General features: G+C 35.1%; 3 protein-coding genes across 4 annotated transcripts; all 3 read left to right on the top strand.

The window, feature by feature from the left end:
* The first annotated feature begins 3,592 nt into the window (after positions 1–3,592).
* Positions 3,593–5,244, top strand: apoc1 (apolipoprotein C-I). The gene is made up of 4 exons (XM_067395814.1): positions 3,593–3,682; positions 4,342–4,410; positions 4,574–4,712; positions 4,921–5,244. The coding sequence occupies exons 2-4, from the start codon at positions 4,356–4,358 to the stop codon at positions 4,979–4,981; spliced, it is 255 nt and encodes an 84-aa protein (XP_067251915.1). The 5' UTR covers positions 3,593–3,682; positions 4,342–4,355; the 3' UTR covers positions 4,982–5,244.
* Positions 5,245–5,643: 399 nt separating this feature from the next.
* On the top strand, positions 5,644–7,824 carry apoc4 (apolipoprotein C-IV). The gene is made up of 5 exons (XM_067395801.1): positions 5,644–5,708; positions 6,177–6,357; positions 6,476–6,518; positions 6,685–6,766; positions 6,858–7,824. Exons 3-5 carry the CDS (start codon positions 6,476–6,478, stop codon positions 7,039–7,041), a joined length of 309 nt encoding a protein of 102 aa, XP_067251902.1. The 5' UTR covers positions 5,644–5,708; positions 6,177–6,357; the 3' UTR covers positions 7,042–7,824.
* A 482-nt stretch (positions 7,825–8,306) lies between these two features.
* Positions 8,307–9,879, top strand: apoa2 (apolipoprotein A-II). Of its 2 annotated transcripts, none has more exons than XM_067395778.1 (4): positions 8,307–8,426; positions 8,651–8,687; positions 9,086–9,314; positions 9,426–9,879. In XM_067395778.1, exons 2-4 carry the CDS (start codon positions 8,651–8,653, stop codon positions 9,583–9,585), a joined length of 426 nt encoding a protein of 141 aa, XP_067251879.1. In that variant the 5' UTR covers positions 8,307–8,426; the 3' UTR covers positions 9,586–9,879. The 2 variants fall into 2 exon arrangements, with proteins under 2 accessions (XP_067251879.1, XP_067251888.1); XM_067395787.1 differs by having other exon boundaries at positions 8,326–8,431.
* Positions 9,880–12,270: the final 2,391 nt, after the last annotated feature.

The following is a 12,270-nucleotide window of genomic DNA, read 5'->3' as shown; positions in this document are numbered from 1 at the left end:
CCTTTTTAATCTCTGCTATCTTGTACTCACATCTGGATAAGCAACACAGAACACATGCATTGAGACTGCAAACAATGCACTACCAAACAGTTTCATCTGTCTAGTTGGACGTACATTATAGATTCCCCCCTTCATTTCACTCTCTATCTTTTTTTTTCTCTTTTTTACAGTTTTATTTATATCATCATAATTTTAGACAGATTCACAGTTTCAGTCTTTGTAACCTACTTTTGTTATTGCATTTTTTCTTAATTTGTTCCTCAAAGGCAGTTTAAGTAATAAAATTACTAAGAAAGAAAAGATTACATAACCAGGTCATTCAGCATCACTCCTGAAAAGATCTTGGTTACTCCCCCTTTTCCAAAGAAAAAAAGTCCCTTTCTTCACTATAGATGGATGGATCTCCTAATTAGCTTGTGGTGAAACAGAAATACCACAACATTTCTTAAGTTGCAAACTGTGTCCTGATCTGAAGCTTTTAGCTTTCATGCAGGTAGTCTGGCAGAAGAAGAAAAAAATCAGAACAATCTGTAAAAAGCCAAGCCCAGGCCTTTCCGTTTCCTGTATATTAGAAACACCAACTAACTCCCTTTTAATAAATAATTTTTTTTTCAGGTTTATACAATTAAATGTAAGTCTTTGAGGAGTTTTCATGTCAAGCAAAACCACATGGCAGTTTAATACAATCTTTCTTAAATTATAAGAGTCACTAGCTCTGAAACATACCTTTTGACTCAAAAGTCAAACAATGAACCTGAGATGGCACAGCATGTCGCCGACTAGACACGGTGATAAATCCTCCCATTCTCACATTTAATGAAAGACTATGGTCCATTGAATATGTGAAACAAAGAAAAAGAAGTGGCAAATTATGCATGCATGACAAGGAAAGCTGTAAGCAGTTAGCAAGACTGTGTCTGAGTGGCTTTGGTCTAAAAGGTGCTGCAAAGATTGCGGTTCACTAACAATAGAACCCTTTTAAGTCTCCCCTTCCAAAGACTATATGACTGATCAGATGTGAGCAGAGGTTACTGCAGATCACTGCCTCTTGGTGTGATCCAGCATAAACATTATGTCCTCATTTGCACAGAGCCCCACTTCCCCTCTTTTGAGTCTAGACGCTTTCAACACTTTACATGTTGTAAACTTTTCACCATCAGCATTTTCTATCATGATCAAGTCTTTTAATAGATGTACCATAGTACAAGAAAGCATGTTATTTCGCAAAAAAAAAAAAAAAAAAAAAAAATCAATAAATGGGCAGATAGATCTTCTTGACCAAGAGAATAAAAAATAAACAGGTCATTGGCCATTGATCAGCAAGAACTGCTGAGTTTGTGTGTGTGTGTGTGTGTGTGTGTGTGTGTGTGTGTGTGTGTGTGTGTGTGTGTGTGTGTGTGTGTGTGTGTGTGTGTGTGTGTGTGTGTGTGCCTGGTATGTTATGGGGAACAAATGTCCCCATACGGATAGTAATACCAGTAAATTTTGACCTTATGGAGACATTTTTTTTTTTGGTCCCCATGAGGAAAATAGCTTATAAATCATACTAAATTAAGTGTTTTGAAAATATAAAAAATGCAGAAAGTTTTCTGTGATGGGTAGGTTTTGGAATAGGGTTAGTTTAGGGGGATAGAATACACAGTTTGTACATTATAAAAATCGTTATGTCTATGGGAAGTCCCCATAAAACATGGAAAGTGTCACATGATCTTTCAGAAATGATTCATTCATGAAACATTTCTTATTATTGTAAATGTTGAAATATTATTTAATATTTTTGAGGAAACTAAAAAAAGAATTTTTTAGGATTATTTGATGAACAAAGTTAGCAGCATTTATGTTTTTTCCAACAATTTTGACTTAACTGTTACTTTTGATTAATTAAATGCATTTTAAATAAAAGTATTGGTAACACTTTATTTTAATGTGCCCTTGTTACACATTACATGTATTTACTATAGTAATAACTATAAATTAGGCATAATTACATGCAACTAACCCTATCTTACCCTAACCCTAAAGTAAGTACATGAACTTAATTAATATTACTCAGTACTTATATTTATAATTACACAGTAAAAGGGACACATTAGTATGTAATATGCAAGTATGTAGCATAAATAAATAAATAAAATACATTTCCAGACCTGTAGCTTCATGAAAATGTAGTAAATAAATGAAGGCTATTCAATAACTTGGCATATAAGAATGTGATGTTTTTGGACATTTAAGCACGGTATATGGCATAAATACTCTACAGCACTAAACATGCAATACTTTAATTTAATGTAATTAAGAAGGCTAGTATATGAAACTAGATCAATAAAGATAAGAGATCTAATCATCTTGCTGACCTAAAATCCAAAGGTGGTTTCAATGCAGGCAATCCTACATCTTTGTTATGCTTCAGGAATGAAGCAAGGTTATGCAACTACACTGAGATAAACAACTTCAATTTACTCTAGTCCAAATCCAATCTCTCTATCTCATTTTATGATGTGGCTAAAAGGTTAAAGAGCTATGGAGTAAAACAGTGTGTCCTTACATCAAACAACAAAGATATACGCCTCCAGATACAAATACACTATAGGCTACTGTTAGACTGACAGAAGTTTTTAATTGCTGATAAACAACTAAGGCTAAGATTACAGCACTATGTTTGCTTTACATTCAGGAAGAATCTCTTTGCAGATTTGTTCAGACCTCCAGCATGTCCCGGAAGATACATCATCGTATGGTCAGTGATCATTAGGGAATGGACAGTAAAGTGGATGGTGAGGGTATGCCATGCTAGAATGACGTGACATTCAATCTGTTTTCATTTCCCAAATGGTGGCATTTTGCCCACTTCCTCTCTTTCCGCACCTGGTACAAAGCCTCCAGACAGACACAAAGAATTGTGCATTCCCCAATACCGATCTGAGGTTCCTCAAATCACTAGTTCCAAATTCAGCATACATACAATAGAGTAACATGATCATTATTGACCACTTTGAATAGATATTAATGAAACTAATATCAAAATATCTGCTCTCAGCTACAATGGGAACTAAAGCTTTAGATCCTTTTTTTAAATATTGTGTAGGCTATTCAGTAAGGAATTACTATACCAATGAAGCACAATACTAATTTAGTTAACTATTATTTTTTGAGAATATATTTTGAGTTTTGTGCAAAATGGGGCTGTAGACACTGATGAAAGATTTAATAAATTTAGTCCACATCCACTGTTGTTTTGACTTTCAGAAGAGTTTAGAAAATATGCAAGTGTTGAGAAGAGCACATAACCAATTGTAAAATCCCTGATAATGAATGAACGTTGTACCATACAGGGCACCAGAGTACCAGATAAAGAAAATACTCACTGTTTTGTAACGTTATTTCATCTGTGACTGTTTCAAATGGCACTGATAGTCATTAATGTTATGTATCAGGAATAACTGAACAATCTCTGGGAGTGCAGCCGAAGTTTACTCATTTCTAAGATGTTTACTATAGCCATTTGCAACATGGCAAAACGGAAACAACAAAGAGATGTACGCGAACAGTGAATGATCACAGGAGGTCTTGATAGGTCAGAGGTGGCGTTATCACATACGTCAGCTCAGTTCTGCTATAAAGAGCCAAGCCATCTGTGGGTCATCACAATCTCAACACAATTCTCTTGAGGACTGCAAGGAAGGTATGACAACTTACATTAAACTTATTCTTGTCGTAACAACTTCCCAAACTTCTAAACAGAAATAGGCAGCGAATCCAGCGAGCTTTTCAGTCAAGCAATAGACGTTCTTTTCTTACGTTCAGTAAGTAAATAAACAGTATATTGGCGACATCTAGGCGTCATTGCGTGCCATCATCTGCTCCTAGTTAATTAAAAACAGTATTTAACAATTACAATGCTTAGAAATTATGGAAAACAAGCATGGGAATAAAAGTAAGAAAGATAATATATATATATTTTATTATTTATGTAGTATTGTTATCTTTATTTGTATCACTATTGCTTTAGTTTCCAAAAGCGAACGTCTTCGTGTCTTCAGCACATAAATGATCGTGCTAATTTAACTCTTCTCGTCGAAGCAGACGGTTCTTAACATTATAACATAAATAAATATATTATATTGTAAAATATATTTCGCTTAAAACATTTAGAACAGTTCCCAATATCAAACGAAAAAAAAAAAAAAAAAAAAACACGTCTATGCACTGGTTGTGACGTATGGGTTACGTTCATTTGTGACGTAGCCTATTCATCAAATAATTGTATCCTAAATCAGATGAAATGACAACTGTCTGTAATCGATGGCTGTCTAAACTAGTTTTATTTTCTGTGTGTTTCAGGAAAGACTGAAAAGATGAAACTGTACCTGGCTGCAGCCGTGCTGATGCTTGTACTTGCTGTACAGACAGGTAAAATAGTCCCATCTGATCCATCTACTTAGATATACTAACTGTTATTTTATTCTCAAGATAAAATATTCTCAACTTCAGGACATGTTAAACAACAGTTGCTATTTCACATCAGTACAAATAAGATCTATGCATTTACAACGTTTTCCTGATATTTAAACAGAGGCCCAAGATGAGCCCACACTGGAAGAGCGTTTCGCCAAATTCCAGACTCAGGTGAAGGAGATTGCAGACGACCTGACAGAGAAGACCAAGACCACATTTGAACAGCTTGATAAGAGCGAGTTTGCTGTTAAAACCAAGTAAGATCATTATAATTCAACATTTTTTTTTTTTTATTTTTTTTTTTGTGAAATGAAATGTATTAACTTTACATGTTATATTTATGCACTGAAATGCATTACTAAAAATGCATTATTAAGATTTTCATGATGCTTATGTACTGGCATAGAAGCTGGCTTCACATTTCTGTGGCTTTTTCCTAACATGAATTGTTTTTTGTCTTGGCAGGAGCTGGTTTAATGAGCAGTATGAGAAGATGAAGCAGAAGCTGTCTGAAACCTTCAATTAAACTAAAAACCGATGACCTTATACCCTTCATCTCTGCAACCCTGCAATTATTTTGTGATATGTGATATCACCCCCACCCTGTTGTGCCGACTGGTGCATTTGTTACAGTTCAAAACAACTTCTAACTGTGATGATCTGCTCGTCATTTGTGTAATCTGTAAAATAGTTTACAATTTTGTGGGATGCTGTTAAATATTATGGAAAAATTTGAAATCTAAAAATGCATTCTGAATTTTTTCAAAACAATAAACAGTGAAAAAAGAACCAGTTTGTTTTTGCATCATTTGAAATTTGTTCACAATAACAATTAAATATTGAATTATTTTGAATAAAATTTGTTTTGTTTTTTTAATTATTTGTATCAACCTAGATAACAGGAATATACTACATAAATTATAAATCAATTATTTCTAAAAGCGATAACAGATAAAGGGCAAAATACAGGCATACATAAATGAAGTCACATCATCAACATGACATCAATCAATAAAGGGTCAATCAATATAAAATATATAAGCCAGTATGCAAAGTTGCAAATCATAGGTCAAAGGACTTCTAGCATCAGACCACATGAGGCTAAAGTCACTGTTTGTCCTCAGTTAATGATCATTACACTCCTATGATTGATATCATCCCATGCAGTTCAGCAGTCAAGAGGACTGACTACTGACCCCTTTTCTTTGAATTACATCCCACTATTGAATTTCTCTGGCCTAAATGCAACAAAGGTAAACTTGTTTTTCTGTTCATTGCCTCAAAGGATCAAGGTTGAAACATCAGCCATATGTGCTAACAGTCATTGATCAAAAAAATAGTAACTGATAACAGGAATCATGCTTATATAATAATTTAATATTTATAGACCTTTTGTAGAAGGCTTTGCTGTGCATAACAGGAATATATACATACATATACTAAAACCAATGCAATTGGTTGTGCAATTTCTTTGGCCAAAACTGATTAAAATATGGTAAGATTAATGTACACACCCCGACCCCACCCCAGCAAAAACAACTATTTTAAATATTAATGCGATTTTTATTTATTCACTTGAGTGTATAAATGTATATAAATAAGTGTATATATATATATAAATATATATATATACCCGAAACTCCATAAATGCTTGTTTTTGCTCTTCATCTAAGTAAACAGTGGACAGTGCCTGCTCAGAAATTGTGTGATCTGTTTCTCAGAATTTGAATTGATTGATACAAATACAGCATTGCTGGATCAAGTCGGCACTCTTCAAAGAAAACACTGAACCAAAGACAACCTCATTGCAAAAACCTCAGAAAAACAACAGTGAGCTTACAGTTCTTCTGAAGAAAAAAAGACTACATCTACTTCTGCACTTCTACTACATTAACTCTAAAGGTACATATTTATTATATATGATAAAGTTACCATCAGACTGTAATAATGTATATGTAAGCAATTCCAAATCTATCATGTTGATTAACATGCTGATTAACTTAACTGATTGTTTTGCCAGATGTCCAGATTGGTGATCTTTGTTCTGGTTGTGATGTTGCAAGGTCTGGCGTTACATATGCATATATATATATTATTTTTTTTTAATTTATCGCTGCTTTTGATATGAAAGACTAAAGATGATATAGATCCCCCTCAAAAAAAAAAAAAAAAAAAAAAAAAGTCAATCATGCAACTTATTTCTAAATCTGTAAATCTATGACCCCCTAGTGTGTTTGACATCATCCAACCCACTGCCTTCTACTGCTCCAGACAATGCTGGAATTTTCGAAAGAGCACAGCAGGTGTACAGGTACAGCTAATATATATTGTTTATTCACTGCTTAAATGTAGTGCGTGAACATGCTGTTCTACTTCTGTGTTTGCTTGTGTGTCTGATACAGGGACACAAAGACTAAAGTTCTAAATGTTGGCAGCACAGTGGCTGGTTTTGCTGGCATGTACTATGAGGAACATCTCAAACCTGTAGCTGACTCTTACATGGAGTGGGCTAAAGACAGTGCAAGTTCACTTTGGGAGAGAGTGAAAAGCAAAGTGCCCACCTTCAGATCAACCCAAGATAAATAAGCAGAACAGACCTTCAAGGACGATCAAACCTCATAAGTTTTAAGTATACTGATATTGTGGAATTAAAACACTGAATTAAACCTCCAACTTAGTCATTCCATTGCAATAATGCAAACATTACTTAAAAAGAGAAAGTGTAACTAAACTGTGCAACTAGAAATAAGACGAAAGAAGAATGTTTCCTTTTTACACCAAACTAATAAACATGCTGGATAATAAAAGGAAGTATGGATGGAATTGTGGAATCTTTGCATGAGAAAAAAAAGGAAAAGCAAAATGAAGAGAAGTGATTTGCCAAAAACTTTAATCTAATTAATTCAATAAAAAGGAAAGGGGGAAGAAAAAGGTCCACAGGTTGTAGATTAGACACGTTATGTTCCAAAGTGGAAAGTTCGCTGGGTCTGGTGCTGTCATTTTGGCATGTGGACAGCTTTTCACAACCTTTGGACAGCCTTTGCTCAACCCTTATGAGTTTATGTGCATTAAAGTCAGGAATATTGATCCTGGCATTCATTCAATAAAAAAATGCAACTGCTGTCCAAGCACAATCAGTAAATTTAGTGCTAAATAGGTTAAGAAAAAGTGTAAGAAAAATGTCTAAAAGCTATAAAACTGCATTACTGAGCCTTTCAGATTGCTTAGAGACTTCTGTGTTGAGAAGAATATTCAAATATTTAATATATTAATATGAATTTCTTTTTATTAAAAAAAGCCATCATGTGCAATTTAAAATATATCATTGCAGCTGTTACGAAAAACGACTTTTTGAAACTTGGATATGGTTGTAACCCAAGAGGTTGTTTCTAGGGGGTCAATGGAAAACCAGCGAAATATTTCAGATATCTTAAAACTATAATAACAGTATCACATTTACATGTCATGTTTAAAATAGTATACACAATACTATATCCTAAAAATATAGAAGCTTTTAGGAAGGGGGTCTTTTGCAAGGTGATCTTTTGAAAATGCTTTGAATGAACCTTAAGCTGCTTTGTATAAAAGTGCCTGCTAAGTGTATACATTTATCCTTAATGCATCTTTAAACACAGAGAACCCATGAACATCTTCAATTAGTGATTTCATAAGTATCTTCTCATGCCTTATTAATACACACAGAGGGAACAGTGAACTTTGAGTGGGCAATCCATGGTGTACGTTTGCCCTGTAGGAACAGTAGGTCCACCCGCGTGGGTGTGTGTGTGTGTGTATGCATGCAGCAAGAGTGTGTGATTGATTGTATGTGTGTGTGTGTGTGTGATGACGTTTGTTTGGTCAAGCAGTCAGGCAGATATAGGGATGGACGGCAGACAATATAACTGCAGACTCAGCTGGTGCAGTTGACTCTAGTCCTTTATTTCTCTCTACAGGAATCTCACCAGCACAAGGTAAAGTGAGTCTTCACTATGTTGCTTTTATTTATACATGCATGCATACATTAAAATGGGCATAAACTACTTAAAATGCCTCATTATTTTCAAGAGAATTTAAATGCATCTAAGTTTTTTGCAAATGCAATACAATGCATATAAAACCTACTACTTTAAGAGAAAATTGGTGATATTCACATATATTCCAAGCGTATCATCTACATTTCTGTCTCCTCTCCTAGATGAAGCTGACATTTGCTCTCATCCTTGCACTCCAAGGTAAAGTTCTTGAAAAATTGGATCTCTTTGTTAACTGGTGCACAACTGGAAAAAGAAAAAGACATTTTAGAAGAGAAGGCCTGGAGCCTGTTCATCTCAATTTGCTCATCAGGCAAGATTATGGCCCTGAAGGAAGATTTAGGCAGATTTAATTGTATAAATGAATGACTGACATGTTACCTGTAAGTGGCTACTCAGCATATAGACATGTTAAGATACTAGGTGCGCGTACTTGTGCAGAATTTATCTGGTCTAAACTCTGCATCTCCATGATAAAACAAGATTTCAGACACATACAAACCAGGGATTCTTCTTCAATAAATTTGGTTGAGAATACTATTTTAGGTGAGCGTGGTGCTCTTTTATATTATTCTAAAGGTCTTTTCTTCCTCTTGTAGTGTCAGTGTGTGTCTGGGCACAGGATTGGCCCGAGCCTGACAAGGAGTTAGTTGATAAATATACTGGGCTGAAGGAAGTTTTCCTTAAGAGGGTCGTCAATGCTTGGGAAAAGGCCAAAGACGCTGCTCAGCCACTGCTAGAGGGCTCACCAACAGGAGATAGAGCCAAGGAGATTTTTGAAGAAATAAAGAAAAGCCCAAGAGTGGAGAGCACTGTCAAAATTATCAGGTGAGGGCCTCCTCAAACTATTCATCCTTGCTCTTACTGCATCTTTCTCACATTATTCATACCAGTTATTCCATGTGAGTAAATCTATTGCGCTTTGTGTGCTTCTTCCAGCGGTCTGGCCGGTGAGCTCGAGCCTGTCGTGGACAAAGCTCGCTTGGCTCTTCTCGGTGCTTATGGCCATTATCTCCGGCCCTACATTGGCGAACACCTGGACACAGCAATCACCAACATCAAGCCAGTGCTGGATACCGTCCTGCCTTCTGATGGTTAGAGTCCACTGCTTGTCAACCACTGACTCTTCAACCCAAAAAACATGCATTTTCTTTGCTTCAATAATGGATCCAAATCTAAAACTATCTGACAGCTGTGTGTCCAGCACAGTCATTATGTCAGTACAGTTTTTTTTTGCATGTATATACTGTATCTGTGTATTTGATACTGTTCTGTTTAGTGCAGGAAAAAATAACATCCGGTCCAGCATTAATAGATTAGGAATTATGTGATTTTGTGTGCCTCATAAAGAAACAAGAATCATTCTAAATAAAAAACCTCTGGAAAATGCAAACCCTGGTTTTGGGTGTGATTAAGTAGAATGTGTACTGTAGCCCAAAAGTAAAACAAGGGTAACATTAATGTAAACATGATTTAATGTATTTATTTAAACACCCGAAAGGTCAATGTTCACATGTGCATTGAACTCCTGTGTAATGACCACTGATGAGCCCCACAGTCCCGCTCTGACATGAACATAAGAATTAGACTCTTTAATGTCCATACTTACAAAATCATATTTCTTTAATATATTAAGAATATGCTAGAATGCAACTATATTTGATTCATTTTGTCCATCACTGATAAAAAGCTACAATTTTCACCTTTAGCTGTTTCATCCCCTTGGAATTATAAGGTTCTATCTGACCTATTATCTATTAGAACTTTATAATTCCAAGGGGAAGTTTTGGAGTGAAATAGTTTATCTTTCTTTGAGAGTGTGAATAAAACATAATCTATTACTACCACTACTACTATACTAATAATATAAGACAAGCATTACTATTATATTTGCGAACAAACCCCTAGTGATGATTAATAGACCTGGAAGCATAACTTGTTCCATGTTTGTACTATCAGTATTACCAAAGTCTTGAATCATGCAGCTTATTGAGAAGAGGTGTGCTATTGCTGATGGGACATGATTTTCACCTGATGGTAAAACAGAAGAAAAAAATCCCACAGCCATATAGGGGATGAAATGTCATAGTGTTATGAACTCACTGCTCCAAGACTCGAGCGAAGCTCCAAGTGCAGCATTTATTTAGGACAATCTATAAGAGTAGTCAAAAAATAGGCAAATGGTGAAATACACACAGCATTCCAAACTAGCAGAATCCAAGGACACAGGCAGAGAACAAGAAACACTGGAACAGGGAACAAGAATACAAGTGCTCAGAAACGCAGTGGTAACATTACCAAGATTACGCAACAAAAGCAAAGGAGAACACAGTTCCAAAGACAAACAAGCTTATGAACCACTAGTGGAAACAATCAGGCATGATGAGTCCAGGAAGAGACTTATGGGAAATGTAGTTCATGTGTAAATGTCAATGAACAAGAGGGGAGTGTCCTCTGGTGGACAACCAGGGGCAATCCAGCTGGTGATCTTGAGGCATAGAGACCCACTCAACCAGCAATGTCTTAGCAACCACATACAGAACACCCTAGCAGTCTAGTGTGTCAGACCTAATGCATTCAGGTCCATTTTGACCCAAATGTGGCAAATACACATTTCCAATGAAATCTGTAGTTTTTAGTACAAAGATAAATATTTGGATATGTGCTAGGACTGAAAAATTAATTTTTCCGTTTTTTGTTTGTTTGTTTTAACCATTTAAACTAGATTCTTACATCTTTTGTGTTTGGTCAGTTTTGGCCCAGAAGTGAACTGTGGCTTTACACATGAAATTATGCTGTTTTATTAAATAAACATCAATTTAGCTTCTTTCCTACACTCAAACACACACTCAAAAAAATGAACTTTCACTGTTGTTAGTTTCACTCCAGCCTTATTCACATAACTTAAAAAACTCATGTAACTACATGAACGTAATTTAACTGCGTTCTTTCTACTAAAACTGAGTATTGTCAGCTTTACTTAGTAAGTGTTTGTTCAGTCAACTTAACATTGCTGTTTGAAACGCACACATTATTGTTGACATAACTAACTGTGCAGTGTGTCCGTAGTTCCCAGCATGCTTTGCAAGGGACTGCATTAGGAGAGTAAATTTAGGGATTAAAGTGTTATTTTATGTGTTTTTCAGTAAAGGGAAAGATGTTGTTAGTTTATGTTAGTGTTTAATGTTCAGTTATGTTGGACATTTAGAGTAGTTTCTGTAATGTTTTTGAATTTTGTGGTTACCATCATGCAGAAAAGTGTCGCCTGTGTTTAGGCTGTACGCACTCATATATGCATTCTTTATTATAGGATGAAATTCCTGCTCTCAATTCAATTGAGTTTGTTCAATAAGTTATTTTTTGAGTGCATTTTGGGGTGAGGAGCTGCATTCTGATACGTTGTATCCTTTTTTTTAAATGATTATTAAAAAAAAAAATGTGTTCACCTTACGTAATCAACATAACATTATTAAGTAAACTGCACATATAAACGTTATGTAACAGTGACATTCAAATGATTTGTATTTAAATTTTGTCAGCTTTACTTGAATTTCTTTAGTTCATTCAACTAAAACATTCAACGTTTTTTTGTACAAATTACTCAATATTGTTGCGTGGAACCACTTGACGCTTATTTTTTAAGTAAATCCAACAATTCATTTTTTTGAGTGCACATTGTTTATAAACATGTTCATGCATGCTCACAAACACACAGGCTTGTTTTTGTGAATTGTGAGGACATTCCATAGGCGTAATGGTTTTTATACTGCACAAACCGTATTTT

This window comes from Chanodichthys erythropterus, chromosome 2 (assembly GCF_024489055.1).
Source record: "Chanodichthys erythropterus isolate Z2021 chromosome 2, ASM2448905v1, whole genome shotgun sequence".
NCBI classification, from domain to species: domain Eukaryota; kingdom Metazoa; phylum Chordata; class Actinopteri; order Cypriniformes; family Xenocyprididae; genus Chanodichthys; species Chanodichthys erythropterus.
This window is presented reverse-complemented; position numbering and strand designations above follow the sequence as displayed.